The sequence below is a fragment of the Pseudorasbora parva genome, chromosome 12, assembly GCF_024679245.1.
Source record: "Pseudorasbora parva isolate DD20220531a chromosome 12, ASM2467924v1, whole genome shotgun sequence".
Lineage (NCBI taxonomy): Eukaryota > Metazoa > Chordata > Actinopteri > Cypriniformes > Gobionidae > Pseudorasbora > Pseudorasbora parva.
The window spans coordinates 37,202,475-37,222,907 of NC_090183.1; the positions used below are offsets into that span (position 1 = coordinate 37,202,475).

At 37.5% G+C, this 20,433-nt stretch overlaps 1 protein-coding gene across 1 annotated transcript; it reads right to left on the minus strand.

Moving 5' to 3' along the window:
- Positions 1 to 27: 27 nt before the first annotated feature.
- fancd2 (FA complementation group D2) lies at positions 28 to 20,319 on the minus strand. Its single transcript, XM_067458502.1, has 44 exons — positions 20,183 to 20,319; positions 19,865 to 19,977; positions 19,614 to 19,748; positions 19,418 to 19,485; positions 19,221 to 19,330; positions 19,062 to 19,119; positions 18,232 to 18,284; positions 18,054 to 18,132; positions 17,822 to 17,946; positions 17,543 to 17,630; positions 17,059 to 17,163; positions 16,249 to 16,349; positions 15,013 to 15,124; positions 14,866 to 14,901; positions 14,610 to 14,756; positions 14,388 to 14,522; positions 14,148 to 14,279; positions 13,921 to 14,028; positions 13,708 to 13,817; positions 13,561 to 13,615; positions 12,732 to 12,851; positions 12,526 to 12,599; positions 12,248 to 12,394; positions 10,952 to 11,052; positions 9,194 to 9,309; positions 8,977 to 9,085; positions 8,138 to 8,239; positions 7,954 to 8,051; positions 7,685 to 7,852; positions 7,486 to 7,602; positions 5,736 to 5,864; positions 5,520 to 5,638; positions 5,320 to 5,430; positions 5,098 to 5,231; positions 4,918 to 5,017; positions 4,518 to 4,640; positions 4,297 to 4,390; positions 3,281 to 3,352; positions 3,110 to 3,148; positions 2,954 to 3,028; positions 2,749 to 2,823; positions 2,442 to 2,588; positions 592 to 675; positions 28 to 206 (listed from the first exon to the last, which is right to left on the minus strand). The coding sequence occupies exons 2-44, from the start codon at positions 19,926 to 19,928 to the stop codon at positions 141 to 143; spliced, it is 4,341 nt and encodes a 1,446-aa protein (XP_067314603.1). The 5' UTR covers positions 19,929 to 19,977; positions 20,183 to 20,319; the 3' UTR covers positions 28 to 140.
- Between the last annotated feature and the right edge of the window lie 114 nt (positions 20,320 to 20,433).

The window sequence follows — 20,433 nt, forward strand, 5'->3', positions numbered from 1 at the left end:
AGTGTTCAGTGAACATTACACAGCAGCTTTAATGAAAGTACTTTTTATTAATATTTTCCATTTAATATTAGATAACAAATCTGAAAAATAATTTGAAGGAATAATAAAGCAACAATAGTGTACAGTAATGCTTGCTTTTTTCAGTCTGATTCATCTGATTCCTCCACTTCTTCCAGTCCATTGGTCCTCTCGTCAGAATCACTCTCCTGTGCCAAAACAGATTGAATTATGCATCAAGAAATGAAAGGCATCACAAAATATCTCATAAAAGATCACTTGAGGAAATTAAACTCCTAAAACAAATGGCGCAAAATTCATTACAGGCTATTGAAGGCGATTATAGACCTCCAGGCGGCATGCGGTATATTTGCTTTTGGGAATTACATGACAACGCATGACAACAAAATACTGCTGCTGGGCAGGTAATGAATGTTAATGTGATATGAGAAATTAGTTTAAGAATAAGAAAGGTTTATTTAGAAGAAGCATCATGTGACACTAAAGACTGGAGTGAGGATGGAGTAATAAAGTGGTATCAGGATGCAATTCTATATACTGCATTACAGCAAGTCAACCAGTGGGTAATTATACCTCCACTTCACTCTGCTGCTGAGAGGACTCTTCCTCCTCCTCTTCATTAGCTGCCTGTGACCTTTGTGAGAGAATCTCTTCACCCTGCAAAAAAAAATGATTTGAATCTCTGTATTGTCTATACATGCTACACTGTTGCCAGTATAGACTACATTATAGCTTTATAATTCAAAGCTATTATGCAAATTATAAGCCTTAATATAATGTTATATATATATATATGCTTTAAATGTGTCTTGTAAATAAATCTTAATGTTTATTAATATTTTTTCTTCTAACGCAAATGTGCTGCAGATATAAGTGGCAATAGGGCTTCTCACACATGAAATGGTTAACCCTGGGTAAAGACATCTTGCTTCACGTTTCACACTGCTTATAATTGACTTGGGGTTAACAATAGTTTGTTCTATAATGTACATTGCACACACTCACACCCCAAGCTGTCTTATCAAGTTTCTTACTAAAAATGTGTATTTTTGCTATATGGGTGTGTGTGTGTGTGTGTTTTACATTATAGAACAAAACATCAAAGTATTGTTTGGCACAGGCTTTATTTTACAAATTAATCAAACAAGGTAAATCTCAAAGGAACCAGCTGTGAATTAGACTTATGTGTTCACTGGGTCATTTCACACTGTACATTCCTAAACACTGGGTTAACATCCTTATTTGCATATTTGCTGTACTCCAATTGACACATTGTCCTATCAAATGTCTGTGTATATATACACAATGCGCAGTGTTTTAAAGCACATGAATATGAGGAATGCGATTGGCTTCAGTTGCTTAGCATCAGTTGCTTAGCATCTAGCCGTAACATTCTAATACCACTTTGGGCCAGATTTACTAAACAGGGCAAATTACCGTAGCATGAGAGCGCAATTCCATAAAAGCGCAGATGGGAGTGGACAGTTCTGCGAGTGATCTACAGACAAATTAAAGCGCACAGAAGCAGCTGGATCATTTCCATTAAGACCAATGGAATCTACTATTAGCATTTGGTTTAAAGGGATAGTTCACCTGAAAATGAAAATTAGCCCATGATTGACTCACCTTCATGCAAAACAAACTCATCCTAGGTGTATATGAGATTCTTCCTTCTGATGAATAAAATTTGTTATATTAAAAATGTCTTGGCTCTTCCAAGCTTTATAATGGCAGTGAATTGTTGTTTTGTTTTCCATAAAAAGTCCATAAAAGTGCATCTATCCATCATATAAATGCTCCACACGGTTTTGTGGGGTTAATAAAGGTCTTTAGTAAATCCTGAAAGTATTTTTTTAACACGAAAAAAGAGGGTTTGTGCTAGCGCAAGCTGTTAGTAAATCTGGCCCTTCTAATACCGTAAATGCAGCTCTAGCCCTGCTCTGGAGCAAGGTTTCATAACCCTGGCTAAAAAGATGAGCAAAACCCAGGGTTAAAACTGGGGTTTAGAATGACAATAACCTGGGGTTAAGAACAGAGCAGTGTAAAAAAGCCTAATGTCACCAGGGCAAGTAAAAAATATTAAACTAGTGTAGAAAAAAGTTCCCATCAAATGGATGTCAAGATACTTTTTTCTTCCCTATTGTGACGGCTTCTCAATCCAGAAAAAATAAGTAAAGCGGGGCTTGATTTTGTCCATCAGGAATTGATTCCTGCAATCTCATGTGAATAACAGGTTGTCTCATCCTCGCACCAGGGAAGTTATTTTGATTAAAATAGGGCAAAATAATAATGATTTGCAGGGATAAATCATTTATAATAAGCACTGCAATATTCCATTAAAAAAAAGAATTGTCCATTTTGATTTATGTTGACTTTAAGACCTGATGTGGCTTTTCTCTTTCTGCTCGAGTTTAAAATCTCACCTTTAAGTCCCTGTTCTTAAGGTTCCCCAGCCAGAAGGCTTCCTGGCAGTGGTTAAGGGTGAGCATGGCTTTCACACGATACACAAACTGCTCCAGACATTTTTTCAAGGCTGGAACGTGATTGGTCAGACCTGTATCTTGCCTAATCTGAGAACAGTAAAGCAGTGATTATAAATACAGATGCCATATGCTTTAAAACCTTCCAAACTTAAAAAAAAACGGTATTATAAGATTTTATTTCTTTTTATCTTTAATCCCAGTCTAGTTCCACAGACCACCATGCACAGATGATGCTGCAGTTGTTCACCTTTGAGTGGCCACACATGTGGTGGAGTTGTCTAGTACTAAGCTGGATGGTCTTCAGTAGACTCTGGACGTCCTCCTGAGAAGATCCATCAGTGCAATGATTATTATTATGATCTTACTTTATTAAACTGGTAGTTTTTGTGTTTTAAAGCTCTTGATTCTATGCAAGAGGCAACATTAAGTTTAAATGAATGAGACACAAATACCTTGTGTTTTTTAAAACTGTAGTCAAGCAGAGGCATTCCAAGCTTGAGGAACGACTCCAGAAAAAGACGACCATACTGAAAAACAACGTGAAAACAACGTGGTGAATACCATTATCTTTATAAACATACCTTTGTGTGTGTGCATATATTTCTCACCTTTAAACACACAGTGAGTACAGGTCTGCTGTCAAAGATCTGTGCAAAACAAACGGAAGAACATCCTACAGGTTACCATCAAACAGCTGTGTAACGGAGGCTTTAACAGAGCCATAAATGTGGACACTGGTGCACATCGAGAACAAAGGGACGACGTGAAAGTATCTGTACCTTGACCAGGTTTATGAGGATGTGGAAGTCACGCACAGCCAGATTCCAAGTTAAGAGCTTCTCGCTCTGCACCTGAATAGATTTAGGTCATTAGCTTGAGAGAGTCACTACACATTTGCTCTACATGTCATGATGATCTCAAAAAATAATTAAAGTGCCCCATTGTGCTATTTTAAAGGTTCCTAATTTTGTTTTGGAGGTCTACTACAATAGTTTTCTATGCATACCCCTTCTTTCTGAAAACCTACTCTGCTTTGAATGGTCAGATGGCCAAGTCTGTTGTGATTGGTCTACCACTTACAGTGCGCGTCGGGAACAAATTTCAGCTCTTAATTTCAACTCCAGAGGCTTCCTTAGCTCTTGTATACAGTGATAGGAACAGTAATGATGGCGTCAGTTTTACTGCATCAAGTCGAACCAGAGTCCTCGTACTTTGAAAGTGCATGAAAAGTGGATTTGCTAACCAAACCAAAATCAAACCTAACTCTTCCAAACCTCAGCTACAACTGCAGTGTTTAAGAGAAGGTCAAAGTAGACATTGTTCGTGGGCAGACAATGAAGACCTTATGCTGGCATTATGCAAATTAGTTACGAACAGGACGCAAGACTGGAAATACTGACTGACATAATTGTTTTTTTCTTTTGGGAGACAATCACTTCATTTGCCACGAGCCATTTGAATGTTAATTGAGAATGTAATCAAATGCTATGAAGAGAGTCAAACATGATCTAAAACATCCATATGAACTAAAAAGATGGTTAAAAAAGGGAAAATCCTGCACCAACATCCATTAGAAAGCAATAATCAAAACAAAACTAGGACCTTGCAAATAAGGGAGACAACCATTCCCCATCCCCGCGGTGAGATTTCAACCGAGGGGGTGTGCTTTCCCCCTGCACTTAAAGCACTGCATGAAAGGTAATATCCAAAAAAGCATAATAGGCACTTTACAATAATATCTACACCTCGCTCTGCTAAATGCATTAATAAATACACATAATAAACAAACACGCACTTCTTGATTATCCGTCTGTTTGCTGGGCGGAATCTTGCGCACAGCTCTCTCTAGCTCTCCCATCATGCTCTTGTAGTACACCAGGAACGTCAGCCTGCGGCAAACAAAGCATGATATTTGCATTTGTAACACATGTATTTGGACATGAAATATTGATTCAAATTTATATTTATTTCTCCCTAACAATTACACAAATACTTTTGTTTTTGAAGCTGCCGTACCTGCTGAGGGTTGGCCAACTGCGTGAGCTAGCATCTTTAGCAGCATTCACCAGCTCTGGAACCCCCTCACCTGCTATTTCCTCCACCGCCTTCAGAACATCATCAGTGTGCTCCAGATAAATACTAGAGAGGAAAAACAAAATTATAGAAACATGCTCAGACATATTTTTGATCGGCCTCTATATATAGAACGATTATAACTAGAGATGCTCCGGTGTATCGCCAATAATCTAGCCTCATGCATGTTAATACCCTAATTGCTTCAATGAAGTGTGACATGACCCAGGCCGGAATCAAACCCAGGTCCCCATGAGTCAACCGCTAAAAATAATTTTCAGTTTTAGCTAACAGTAACAACAACATGGGAACTTCAGCTTATTTTGTGCAATTCACAACATACCCTAGGAGAGTTTGAAGAGCATCATTGTATTTGTTTCCTCGCTCCCTCTCTCCACTCGCTGTAAACCACTCCTGACAGAGGAAACGCCTTGTCAGGGATGCTGTGGGGAAATTGTATCATTCAAAATGAATGTATTAGAGAGCAACCACTATGATACAGCATTGAGCACCAGTAACATACTGATCTGTTCTCTGTAGTTCCTATGGTTTGATCCTCCAAACTGGGACAGCACAATGAGCAGCTGGGTGAGGCATAAGGCTGTGTTCAGGCTGGGCACTGTGCTTCGGAAGTTCTGCAGGTACTCAAAAGCATGTCTGAGCATATAAAACACCATATACAGATGGTTAGATTGCAAATCCTCCACTAATAGCAAACAGAAAGTACATACACCGACGTTCCCACCTGCTGAGCTGATCTAAAGTCAAATCTGACTCGTCCTCTTTTAGCCGGTCAGCCAAGACCCCCAGAGCACTCTTCAGCAGAGCACGATGCTCCAGACCAGAAAAGCCGGCCCTGAATATGTACAGCAGGTGATTGAAGATGGTCAGGCAGTTTTGTAGTTGTCAGGAAAGTCAACTAAAAACAAACTAGTCTGGGCTCACCAGCTAAACGTGGTGTGGAAAACTTGCAGGAGCAGCTGATAGGCTGAACACAAGAGCTGCTGTTCCTTCACGTCCACACCAGGAGCATCAACAACACCCTGATTCTCAGAGAGCAGAGTCTGTGTGGACAAACACGTTCAAACAGAGTAATAAAACCAAACTAATTCTTACATAAGGAACATGTTTATAAGGCTGTGAATGGAAACGTGCGTGTACCTGAAAATGATTGTGGCAGTTCTCCAGGTGTGTGCAGAGTGTGGGCAGCAGCTCAATGCAGCAGGTGGCGATTTCTTTGGCATTTTTCTGTTGCAAGTGAGCAAAGCCCACTGATCGGTCTGTCTTACTCTAATAAGATGCCAGAGATGCACAATATTTCATTATCATATTTATTATCAACCGTCAGTACTGAATATTTCATTGTTCTTATTATTTTTATTTAATTGTTTTTAATACCTTTTATATCTCTTCAAAAACACTAATAATTTTATTTAACCCTTTCATGCATGGTGTCCACATTTGGGGACAGTTAATTTAACTGAATTTTAAGGTCATTCTCTTGGTTATTTTCTCCAAACCACTTGAGGGCAGGGTCAGTAGACTGACAGCATTATTATAACTGTGGCTACTGTCTTGTATTCCAAATATTCATTGCTTGATGACATCATTAATCCAAGATGGCTGACAGCGATAGCCATGGGCCAAATGCCCCTGGCATATCTGTAAAAAACTTTTATACAAGGAGGTCAATTGAGCTAAAAAAAATATTAGTATGTACAGTAAAGTATGATGAATATGTTAGTATTTTATAAACTAAAATTTAGAGTAAAATGTAGTTATGATGCTCAAAAAAATAACTGTCCACGTTTGTGGACGTCATGCAACAGTGGAGTCAGATTACATAAAATCTGATTTCTGTAACCTGCTGTTATATCAGTTTTATTTTTACAAAGATGTTATGATTTGTCTTGTATTGTAATAAAAGAGACTTTAAACAAATATGTCAACATAAATAACCAAAAATAACATTTTACAGCATTAAATGGCAGCCTTACACATACATACCAAGACAAATTTGCATTTTGCACAGGTACAGGGACAGCACAGGTCAAGCACTCAGTCCAGAATAATAGAGAAGATCTCAGAGGACAGGGGAAGTGACAGTGACAGCAGTGAGGAGGAGTATGGGCCAGCAAAGCCCAGCTCTAGGTTTCCGCATATATGTAACTACCATTATAATTCCTACAATATGTGTTTTATTGTTATTATATTATATACTATTGTTTTTAATAACAGGGCTGATATATATAACATAACATTCCATAATAAAAAACACAATTGTCCATATTGTCATGGACGCTTGATGCCCCATTTTACGCCTTAGTTGCATGGTGTTCACATAAGTGGACAGTTAAATAACTTTTAAATAAAGCTAAATTTTGTAAAAATGAAAATGGATTTCACTTTTAGCATAGTATTAAAGTAATAAAAATAATATTTAAAAAATCTAGACAATTTTTTTCATAATTCATGCATGAAAGGGTTAATGACACGAAAATAAAATCTATCCGTTTAAATAATACTGGTAAATGTCACATTTAGCTAATCAAAAATAATAATTAATAATTGTTATACTGTTCATATACAATAAACTTAATTTAGGCATCATTATAATGTACAATTTGAAAATTAAATTTAACGTTATTAAATGATTTTTTTATTACAGTATAATGATCCCAAAAATTAAGTGAATTTCAGTCTAATTATCTTGTACAGTATTAAAACAAATATTCTGAGATTTGCCCAAGTTTACATTTAACAGTGTTATTTAAAAAAAAAAAAATCTTCTTTTTATGATTAAGACAATATCTGATAGGCTGAATAGACTGTTGTTTCAAAGTTGTGCATGACCATGTTCTACAATGTAAATCAAGGTAAATTGTTGTCAAGTTGATGTCAGTGTTCATACTTTGAGAAATGGAGCCTTTTTGGCTGGAGCAGAAGCCAAACTGAAGTCCAGTTTACGCCACATATCCTCCAGCAGGAAAAGCAACTCAGCAGGGCCTAACTGCACTTCCTCCCTTAACTACACATGAAGCAATGATATGATTTAGTCTATAAATGAAGTATGTACTTGTACTGAGAGTCGCCCAGCAAACTTACTTTACCTTACTATGTAGCTCAGTGTCCAGTAGTGTCCGGGACAGAAGACCACACTGCAGCACACTCAGAACTTCAACATCCAACTCTCTGAAGAACGGCCAGTACGAAGACAGACTGACCCCTGATTTGGCATCTTTCTCTTTCTCTTTCTCACTTTCTTTCTCTGGATGGTCCTGCCATAACAAGAAATTGACACCTTTAATACTTTGAGGTGACACCATAGTAAAATCTCAGTATATTGGATTAAGGGACAGATAGTATATCTGTTCTTTACCTGTTGGGACTCCTCTGCCTCTGCGGCCCCCTCCAGCTGTGACTTGTCACCTGAGGAGTTCTTACTTGCTGAGGCCTTTCTCTTCCTTCCAGATGACTCTAAACACACACAAACAGTCAAGGACTGAGGCCAATATACAAAACATACGAAAAGTAAAGTTTGTTGATTTCTCCAGCAGACTTGCCTTTCTTTCCTTTCTTAGGTGGAGCGATTGAAGAAGAGGGTATCATCCCCTCAGCACTCTCTCCATCAAAGTTAGCCTGAGGAGGAGTGTAGCCTGGTGTCGCTATCACAGTATACAATAAGACATTGTAAGCTTCACAGAGATTAGTGCATTAGATATATAATGTTTTTTTGTGTTTTTTTACTATAATGCCAGGTTCAGACGACACAACATTTGGGTCTGTTACGATAGTCACTTTGTCAGATTATGCGACTTTAAATTACATGTTGCTTCTCAACCAATCATTGACTGCCATCTTTAACAGGATGTCATTGAGAAGGCAGAACTAGCAACTGAATTCCAATAACAAGCGTTAACAAACAATGGCTACCGTTGTGGTGTTTTGTGCTGTCAATCCTCCAAAGAGAACTTAAGGTAAAATATCCACAAACCTTTCCTCCCTTGCATAACTCCACCTAACAGCACCAATACCATAGTCTCTCTTTTGTTTTACCATGTTTGAAAGCGGTGTATGGAAGAACTTCAGTGCCCCTATTGGTCAACTCTACAGATATGATGGAACCTTTCGGGAAGGGCCGTAAAAAATTATTTATTTCAGAAATTTGTGAAGCGTCACAGACACAACTTGGTTGTTGTTCATTTTTAACATCACAGTCGATCATTGCATTCCAACACCAAATGAATTGTGCCAAAATTCAGGCTGATATTGTGTAATCTGAACCTGGCATAAGACATACAGAGAAATGCACATGTTAAATTAAAAGTGATATATTGAATGATTTGACAATTTATCTTTACTTTATCAAAGTGCTGACAGACTATATGGAAGACTCTGGTACCTGCCAAGCATGTCTGCAGTAAACTCTGAAGGAAAGTGATATTTTGAATACGAGTTACAACCTTCAATTTCATCTCAGGGTCGTTCTGCCTGCAAAACGCATTTACCACCTACACTCATAAATAGACATGCATAATGTACATGTTAGAATACTTTCAGTAATATTTAACAAAAAAGCTCATTCAGTACTGTTATACTGAAGAGGTGTGTGTACTAACCTCCCTGAACCAGTTGATGGTGTGAAAGAGTAGAGAACAGAGGAACTCTCTCTCAACTTTAGACAAACTCTCCACCTTCTCCACCACCTCCATATCAGTCAGGATCAGAGGACAGCCTACAACAACACAAAACTTGACTGAATCAAGCTTAATATCTGACACCTCTTGAGATACTCACATAGCAAAGCCATTTTTTCCCCCTATCATTTTGGCCTAATTCATATATTTAGTTTTTCTGCAATATATATTGCAATGTGAAAACTATTTGAAAACAATCTGGTGAAAACCAGATGACTTGAATTGCTCTATTTTAGGAAGAATAATTATTCTAGAATGACTTGAAGGATTTTGTAGGGTAGTGAATCTTCGTAGAATATCTTATTTGTTTATATTTTAATATGCACAAAAAGATTAATTATAAGCATCGATAAATACAATAGAATAAAGATACAAATGATTTTTTCAGGTAATTCTAACAGTATTTAGGTAAAGTGACTGAATAATCAAATGTAAAATATCACTCAGTGTTCATTTTGACAGCAAATTTTGTTTAGTTAAAGGAACTGTATGTAAGAAATGTATTTCAATTAATCATAAAATGGCCCTGGCATTCAGAGATCATATTAATTTGAAATACTTATATCACTGACAACAGTAGTCCGGCCAGGATATTGTCATTTAAAAGTTGTTGTTGCAGCCCTCAACTGATGTTGATGTTGTCATGTTGTGTTTTGGCCTGAAGCTCCACCCTCCACCTATCGACCAATCATGAAGTCAGTAGTGTTTCGGCATCCAGGTTGCCAGCTCTGCTCTAGTTACCACAGCTGCCGCTACAGACGGCTTATCTGGCAACCTCGAGTCAGGAGGGAGGGGAAGAGATGGAGAGGGGATACACTGCTCTACAGTTAATTTGAAACTGATTGCAGTACCAGTTTTGCCACAATCTTACATACACTTCCTTTAAATTGTATTGCATTAATTAAGCATTTAAGCATTTTACAACCGACTGTTACTTGAATACATGTCAAAACTGAGAGCTCAAATCACTTTTTTTTTACTTTTTTTTTTTATATCCGTACTGACTGGATCTCTTCTCCAGTCATCCTTCCCTAACATTTCCATCTCCTTTTTATTTGTTAGTGAAAATGATAGTAATTTATGTCATAGTTTTGTCATCAAAAACCTTTTTTTTTTTCATTTAGTTATGGTCTCGTTTTCACCAGTAAAAAAGGATGTTGACGAAAATTAGCACTACAGTGAATAAATGTAATACAATTCATCTTTATTATAGATACAAAAGGTGATTTTCTCTTTGTATTTTGTGGTTTGATTAACATTAATAAACAGACAGCGGCAGAAATATTAAGTTTCTGTCACTTTAAGACAGAATGCGCACATCCAATATAATGATCCAAATCCATTTTCTTTCTCAATTGGTTGTTCATGTAAGCCATAAGCATCTTTGTTAATGAGGATATTCACCTAGAAAGGCAACTTTCACTCTATGATGGTTAAACTTTGCAATTAATCTAATAATCACTTAAGTGAAAAAAACGGTCTCTGGTTTGTATGGATCAGGTATGCATGTGATTATCGCAGATGCATATATCATGATATCGATGCTAAAGTAAATGATATAAATGATTATCAAAAGCAGAAGTGTCTAATAAATTCCTTCTTTGTAGTGATCATGACAAACAACACTCTAGAACAGAATGAGAAAAATATTATCACTGATTTGATATAGGTATATCTGACCTAGTAGAGCATCAATCTCCTCCAGATCCCCCTGGTGCTGCACCTCTTCACATAACCTCAGAAGGCGGAAAAACGGGGACAGACAGAGAGGAGACACACGCCTAGGAGAATGAGAGAGTCATTCAAATTGTAAAATTGTGTCGGAGCAAAAGCCTTATAGTTGCAATCCAACATATAGCACAACAGAGGATGGCAGGGATTAATAATGATCCAACTACCAACAATGTTTTAACAGTGTCACTGATAAAAAACAAAAGGTTTGTTTAGCAATTGTTAGGTCGATATACCCAGTGTGGATTGTTGGCATCCACCAATAATAATTCATGCTTGAAAATGAAGATTATCGAGTGCATCATTTTGTTTTCAAATATTTTTAAAGCTGCACTATGTAATTTTTCCGTCCGCTAGAAGGCACCTATTCAAAACAAAGGCATAGTTCTGTGTGGTCTTCACCTCACAGTCGATGGAAAATAATCGGGATAGGAGTCGGACTCTCGCAGTAATCATGTTCATGGATGTGGTTATTAACATATTGTAGTATGAAGCAGTGCAGGACAGAGTGTTGAGGAGCTGAGAGAGGCCACTGGAGCGATTGTTGCCGAAAACACGGCTCGTGAGCAACGGGACTTTTATTATGACGGGACACAGTCGGCGGCGCCATTTCCGGTCATGAGCATGAGGTAACACAGCTCTGTTTATAATATAAGATGCATTTAAGTGTGTTGAAATGATGTTATGACGTTACTCTGTGCGTTCGCTCAGCGGCTGCTGTGACACTTGTTGCACCTTGTTGCTAAGAGTAAAGCATTTCTGCAAAATAAAACCGGAAACCGAGGGTAGCGCAGATATGACGCAATTGACAGGCGACTCCCTCAGACGTCCCAGTTCCCTGGTTAAAATATAAATTTTCTCAATTTACAAATAGTTGGAAACATTTGGGATATTGGAAGAACTCAACTTAACAAAATATATAACACTGGCCTAGTGGTTTTTGGATATTTTACTGCAAAAATACTGCATAGTGTACCTTTAAGTGAATTTTGAGTAAATATTGTGTAAAAAAAATAGTATGTTTCATTTAATTTCGGAAATCTCATTTGATCAAACCACAGTGATTTAGATATCAGCACTGGCTACTAAAAACTCATACTGATCAACCACTATTATCGATATTAAGGAACTGAAAACCTTTCAGTTCGATAATTTAATAACGCATTTGGTTAAACGTAGGTTAATGGTCACATGAAAAGTGTTTAACTGTTCCACTGAATTCTGCATACAGTATTTAGTAGTGACCTTTCTCTCTTGACTCCAGCTGTTTGGGTTGCATCTGTTTTGTGCTGCTGGTCTTGAGTCATAAGTGGCAGTAGATTGATGGCGATTCCTCCCTGACTCTCATCCTCGTCCAAATTATACATCACAGAGGCAGGAAACACGAACGAGCTGAGAGATACGCACACACACATAGGGTCATGAGAAAGTTAAGATATAAAACATGACTAAAACAGCTGACTGCTTTGATTTGATCATAAAACAATAAAGTTGTCTTTACAAGCTCTGAATGTGTTACTCACCCTGACATATCTGGTCCAAGGTCTACAACAAAGTCTTCCTGAAAATCCTCTAACACACTCTTCCCGATCCATGCCTGAGGGTGACAGCCAAAGCAGAGAGCTTAATGTAATAATGTACTATAAAGAACTTTTTGTCATGTAGATATGCATCTGAATTGTACTACTTTTTGTCTACAACTTAATTAAAGTCAGTAACCCACACACACCAGCACTAGAGGATCCAGTTTGCAGGTCTGCAGCAGGTTGGCCAGCTCATCATAACAGAGAGCAGCAGCTTCTGGGGAACTCTCACTGCACGAGCGTACCAGCTCCAATAGAGCCATCACCTACACACACACACACACACCACAACATAAAACATTATGTGGTACATTGGCCAGTAACAAATGACAATAAAAAGCAAGCAAGACATTTATAATGTTACAAAGGTTTTCTTTTCAGCTAGTTCTTTTGAACTTTCTATTCATCAAAGAATCCTGAAAATAATAAGAACTGTTTCAAGCACCAAATCAGCACATTAGAATTATTTCTGAAGGATCATGAAAATTCAGCTTTGCCATCACAGGAATAAATTACAGTTTAAATATATAAAAATAAAAAACTTGAAATAATATTTCATAACTTTACTGTTTTTACTGAGTAAGCAATTTTGAGAAACACTGTTGATATTTGGAATCAAACAAACACACCTCTATCTTCATCGTTCCGCCCCCAAAATGGCAAACACAAAGCAGAAACAATGCAACCTCGGCATCTGCCTTCCTGCTTAATGCAGAACCTAAAGCTCTTGCCTGATCATAACCCTTCTGTTCCCAGTGATATTTCTGAGCTTTTCTCTTTTGTAATGTCTCACAGCCATCTCTCTCTTTCTACAGTCTTTCTTCAGATCTCCCTCGCTCTTTCTCCTCCCCCATCATGAGTGTATACACTCCCTACTGCTACAAGTGTGTTGTAGTGCTCGGTCCGATCCACTTTCAACAGCGTTTCTCAGAAATCGCTTACTGCACCTTTAAACCATTGGATCATCTGACTCACCTGTCTGTGTGTCTCATTGGGCAGTGTCCCACCTTGAGAGCCATCAGGTTTATTTCTACATTAACAACATAACATAAAAAAAATGAAGCTCAAAGATTACAGCAACAGAATGTGTATAACTGAAACATCGTAACGCAAAGAGTGTACCTGCTGGCCCCCATACTGCCCACCATCATGACTGCCCCAATAATACCAATACGCTTGTACTTGGGCACCGTGCTAGACAGCTGCTTACGGATGACGATGTGCATGTCATCCTGGTAGGGGTCATATGGATATTTGACAGAATTTACATTTTTGAATCATCTCTTAAATCGAAAACATGACATGCTACATATTAAGGTGCAGTGTGTTTCTCACCTGAATGTGTCCCCCGTGCTGCTCCTGTCCGAATGCTAGGCGGCTGAGCAGGTGGAAGAGTTGTCTGATCTGCTGTGAGGTCAGGTTGTCCATGTAGTCCAGAATACCCTGCCAGCAAATTGGTATATCATTATGAACTTGAAAACATAATGGCATAACTGTGGTAATCCTGTGGTAAACTGATGAAAGAAAGGGATTAAGGTCATAAACCAGGAAGCCAATCATACCTTCACAAAAACTGTGAACTGGCTCATCTCTGCAGGTCTCTGAGATACCAGCTCACAGAGCAGCTCAAGAGCCACATCCACTTCCCCGCTCACACCACTGCATGCGTGTGTAACCAAAGAGCCCACCACCTCCTACACATCAAACGGACATGTACTGGACATCAATGCACGTCTTTGAATGAATGTTGGTGTCCATAAATCTGCAGTGCTTGTAAGGTGATGACAAGAGGTTTTCCTTACCTGCCGACAGTATGAGTCAAAGGCAGTGAAGGATTGTTTGTACATGTGACCTCCAAAAGGCACCACACAGCAGTCCGAAGAACGCAAGAGTCCTTGAGCTAGAGCCAGAATGGACGGGAAATAACCCCGCATCACCTGTATGAAACAGTTACACCATACTTGATGTGAGGAGCCAAAACATCAGATATCATATTTGTCATAATCATGTGAATGAAAGCAGACCTGAGCATGGCCCTTAAACGTCTTCTGCAAGAGGCTTTCCTGAATCAGACCCTTGCGAACTTTGACCTTAAGCACTCTCTCCGCCCCACGTCGGCTGTGGTTTGCATTAGTGGAGTGAAGGATGAACAGCACCAACAGATCAACCACCTGCGGGAGACAACAAGTTGGGTTTATACATGAATTTTGATGTTCAGGTGTGAAATGTGTCAATCTAATGGCAATCAAATGAAAACATTTCCATTGAAATCAATCACACCTTATGGTCCTCTGACTCATCAACATTCTCTATGGCCTGAAAATCAAAAATATTAACAGTATTTAAATCACTTCAGTTGGATGGAAATATAGCACCTTGTGTCTGAAGACAGAATTGCAATAAAAATCATATGAACTCTCAGCTCACCTTAAGCCAAGCCTCTGAGATGGTTTTCTGAAAGCGGATAGCTGACTTTATGGCTTCCAGAATTAAAGCCACACTGTCCTGACCACTGCTTGATGATGGGACACTGGAGGGTCTGACAATCAAGAATAATTCAGTACACTGCCAGCCAGCAAGAACTGAAGATATTCACAACTTATTATGTGTCTTGCATGGAAGAAAGTAAGTCCATTGGGTTTTGGAAGAAAGGATGAGAGCGAGTTGATGATGGCATAATTTCAAGAGAAAGCATAATGCTGGAAAAAAAAACTACTCTTCTCTGCATTTTTTCTCTTCTCTAGCTTGCTTCTAGCCTGGATGCCAGCCGAACTTAGCCCCGCCCACAACATTTTTAGGTCGGGCGGTTCAGTCTGGCCTTGATCCATAGAGCAGTAATTTTCCCAGAACAGAAAGTGTTCAGACCAATGAACTCATCAAGGCGGGCTTTAGACGATGATGGACAGATGATCAACAGTAACGGAATCATGCACGTCATCAAAGGGGCTTGGATTATATTTGTTCGAATCCTAAATGGAGAGATTGTTTGTATATGCATTCACCTTCATTATTTCTCTCAAAAATGATGATCATGTTGGGTAAGTACTCTGTGTATCAATAAATTATTTTATTTTTTTACAACAGCGGCTAAGATCGTTTATTCCAGCGCGTGTGACAGGGTTGCCAAGTTTTAACAACAAAACCCGCCAAAACTACTAGCCCAAAACAATAGCTTCTCAGGGGGGTTCTCCGGGAAAAAAATGGTGTTTGGGGGTAAAATGTGTGTTATTTTGGCAAGGTTGCCTGCTAAAGTTCGCACTCATGGGTCTATATATCACATAATAGTTGCTTTAACCCGCGGACATAGAAATCAACCCGCGGGAAAAAACGCGGACTTGGCAACACAGTGCAGTTGAGCTCTGTTGACATTTGACAACTAGCGTAATGCGTCGCTTCTTTGCTCTGATTGGTTGTAGCTCTATCCAATTGATGTCTTTCCTGGTTCGGTTGAAACACGCCCCATAATCACAGCCCAATGGAGCGGTTTCAGACTCATATTCTCACTGGAATTGAGTATGACCACACCAAGCTAGCTTGCTTCCTGATCTAGTTGTCAAATAAACCTGGTATTATATTTACAAATAATTGTTGGCTCCTGACGAATTGCTTTAGTGGATCAAAATGTTTGCTAAAAGCATAAATGTAAGTGGGAAAATGTCTCACCTTGACACGTTTTTGCTTTTCAAACGACTCTGGGAGGCCTGCAGAACTGCTGGCAAAACACACTGCTCCAACTCCAGCTTTTTACGCAGGTCACACACCACCTGAGGAGCATGAAAGGGACATGAGCAAAACTAAAGCAATAGAATTTTTTTAAAGGGTTAGTTCACCCACAAATTCAAATGGAATAAAAATATCCATATTTAAAACTTTAAACCGTAATCTCTAACCTCCACTAACTGTCGTACATGCATTCACAAGAGACTGGCGTTCCAGCGTATGACATAGGACGCAGGTGTAGCATAAGTTCCAGTGACGAACACAGAAAAGCAGAGGACAGACCAAAACAAAACTTGGCTCTCACGAGAACTAGTATATTCTCCTGTAGCATCCTACGTCATATGCTGGAACGTCAGTCTATCATGAAAAGCACGTACAACAGTTAGCGAAGGTTAGAGACTACAGTTTGTAAAGTTTTAAATAATTATATTTTTGCTACACAAACGTATCGCTTCACTTCAGTGGGCATTATTAACCACCCGTGTGGAGCACTTTTTTGGACTTCGTAACAGAAACAGCCATTCACTGCCATTATAAAACTGCCTTCGAATTTTCGAGTTTTTAATATAAATATATTTTATTGGTCTGAAAGAAGAATGTCAAAGACCCATGATTGTAAATCATGGGCTAATTTTAATTTTTGGGTGAACTATCCCTTTAAATGTATACTAGACTAAATAAATTGTCTAAGCAGAATTTAAAATAAAAAAAAAACGTTTAAAAAAACTCAAAAGACAGTATTAGAGACCTGACCTCATTAGCATCAGATGCAGAGATGGAGTGTAAGATGAACTTCACTACGACAGGAAGATCCTCTAACTGCACAGCAGAGAGAGTTCCCATTACTGCCTCACGCACCTGATAGAGAGAAAGAGGATATTGTATACAAGCCTAAATTAATTCACATTTATTTACGAAGGATGTATTAAATTGAAAAAAGTGATACGATGTTTACATTGATATTATCATTATCAGGATAATATATCAGAATGATTTCTGAAGGAACATGTGAAGATGAAGTAATGGCTGCTGGAAAATTCAGCTTTGCTATCACAGGAATAAATTACATTTTAAAATATATAAAAACAGAAAGTTATTATTTTAAATTGTAATATTTCATTTTATTTTTTATTAAATTAACAACCCTGGTGAGCATACATACTCCTGTTTTGCTTAAGAAGTTATTTTATTTTATTTAAAGCTATGACACTGCATTTTAGGGAACATATTTGCATACCTCTGACAATAACGCAGAGCTCAGATTCAGGCTGGATAAAGCATCCAATATAGGCACAGTGAGCTGCGTGTTCTGCTGAAGTAACTGGCTGCACAAGGAAGTAGACACAAACACAGACTCACATAAATACAATATACACAAGGATAATAAGCATCTACATAACAGTCACCCTTGTCATTACCATCCCAGCCATAATTACTAAACCAAACATAACTGAGCATAATCAACTTTAACAGACACTTTTAGCCACTCTCATGCAATGGGACACTGCTGACGTACTTCAGCTCTTTGGCCATGTCTCCATGCTGGGAATCCTCTAGGATTTCTGGCAGGCTGGTAATAATGTCCCGCTGGATCTCCACTGGAGCAACAGACACCATCTGCATCAGCTTACTGCTCAAATCCTACACAAGCATAGGAGTTATGGCAGTCAGACATCTGTCACAGCAATGCCACATTTTGGCTATGACATTCACAGGAACAAATTCATCACTGGGCAAAAAATGTGTACCTTGCCGTCAACAATTCGGTCCAGCCACTTTAACTGGTTTATTATGAGACGGGGAACATTGAGGCCATCCTCACTAACTCTGTAACAGAGAACAATGCAGTCACTAATAAGCAAATGATACGGGACTTTGTCTGTAAATGAAGTGATGTATACAAAAAGTCATCAAATGAAAATTTACCCCTCAAACATGAATTCTGGAAGCTTTTCAAACAAAGTGTTAATGACCAGGGTCTAAATGTAGGAAGATGGAAAAAAATATATATTAATTATATTTTAAATAAATGTAATAATTAACTACAGCTGCAATTAATTCACAAAGTACAATATTCATAAATATTCAACAGAACAAGACAAAAGACCAAAAAGTATTCCACCTTTTTATAATAATTTCCATGATCTTTCTAGTCATTTAAGATTAATGTAGAAGGAAAACTTTAATATTATTACGATTAATTGTGATCCAAAAAGTTTGTTTTTACATAATGTGTGTGTACAGTGTATGATTATTACATAAATAAATACACATACATGTATTTAAGAAAAAATGTGTTTATATATATATATATATATATATATATATATATATATATATATATATATATATATATATATATATATATATTTTTTTTTTCTTTTATTTTTATTATGTAAATATTTCTTAAATATATACGTCTGTATTCAAATATATATATACATATACATACACATATTATATATATATATATATATATATATATATTATAATAATTATTCACAGTACACACACATTATGTAAAAACAAACTTTTATTTTGAATGTGATTAATCATTTGATAGCCCTAATATATACAATCTAAATAATAATAATATAATAAAATATACAATAAAATAATATAAAAAAATTGTTATATTATAAAATATAATTTTAATTCATACTAATGTACTGATTCTAAATGTAAGAAAATAAAAAAATATACATAGTTTTCTCTGGCTTTGTATTTTAAGAGGTAAATAGAGCTGATTTGTTTACCTGTAGCATCTCTATTCCAAGCAACAGGCGTACCAGACTTTCCTGATAGGAACCAGAACTGATATTGGAAAAATAAACAAACAAAAGTATATAAGAATAAAGAATAAACATTTTAAGGAATTCTTGTAATGTTTTCAGATGGAAGAACAAGCACATTACCTGGGATCCTGCAGTGAAGTGGGTGATGGCACACAAGGTAGAAGACAGTTTCTCAATCTCTCTGGGTCTTCGATGTACGTTTCCAGCGCAGATATAAACTCCTGAATTATCTACAAAACAGCCATTCAACAATGTAAATATATACGTTGTGTGAACTACTTCTGTACAAAGTGATATAATGATGATCTGTTTCTCACATTGGGGAATCTGGGATTCTTTCGTAGATGCTGCTGGAGTCGCTTTTGAAATATAACTTGGTCTACAGCTGTTATAATGAATAAAGAATTGTGTGACACATGTCAATGAAATCTGTTGTTATGAACATGCATGTTTTTCTTCTGTGTTCACCTTTATTTTATACAATGCATACTTCATTTGATCATGTCATCTTACCAATTTCATTAGCCGTACTGCCAGGTGTTAAAGTGACACCTGACTCCTTCAGGAACTGAACAAAAACTGAGTCCGGGCAGGAGTCTTGTGTTGAAGACTTTGTGGATCTCCCACTGCTCTTATTCTTTTTTGACTCTGTACAAATGAAGACATCAATACAATCCAGCAATACATAATTCACGTTACATCAAACGTACAAGGACTTTAGCTATTCCCAATTTGTTTTAGGTGTGGCGTCATTATTAACTTACTTGGGACGTCAAGTGTGGATTCTTCTTCCACTCTTATGGATGAGCGCTTCTTCTTACGCATCATCTTTAACTCAGATCGGATCAGATGGCGATTATAAAATAACAGATGTTACCTTTTAGGATTACAACAAATAATCTATTTCACAATAAATTTGAAGCACTCTGGGAGTTCAATAATGACAGTACTGGGTCAAACAATCCCAGAACCCATTTCGGAGATGGTAAACAATCAATTCAATGGCAAGAGCTAAATTACACAGCCGACAAACTCGACTAAATTACCATATTTGAGTCAAAAGTGTCGTCAGAAGTGTTTACCTTAAGGTTACTCCCCGCGGTGCTGATCTTAAACCTTTAGGAGTTATGTTAATAAATGCGGATTCATTCAGACTGTAGCATAAATGTATGCTTTCATAACCAGGCTAACGTAGCAAAGCTTCCCGCGCTGGTTCGTAAAATCTAGGGGTCGTGGTAAACTTTTCAATTCTGTGTTGATAATTGTTTTGGGCGTTGATGTATGTTTTGTGTGTTAACTATATATAAATATATATCTTTATAGGTCTGAAAAT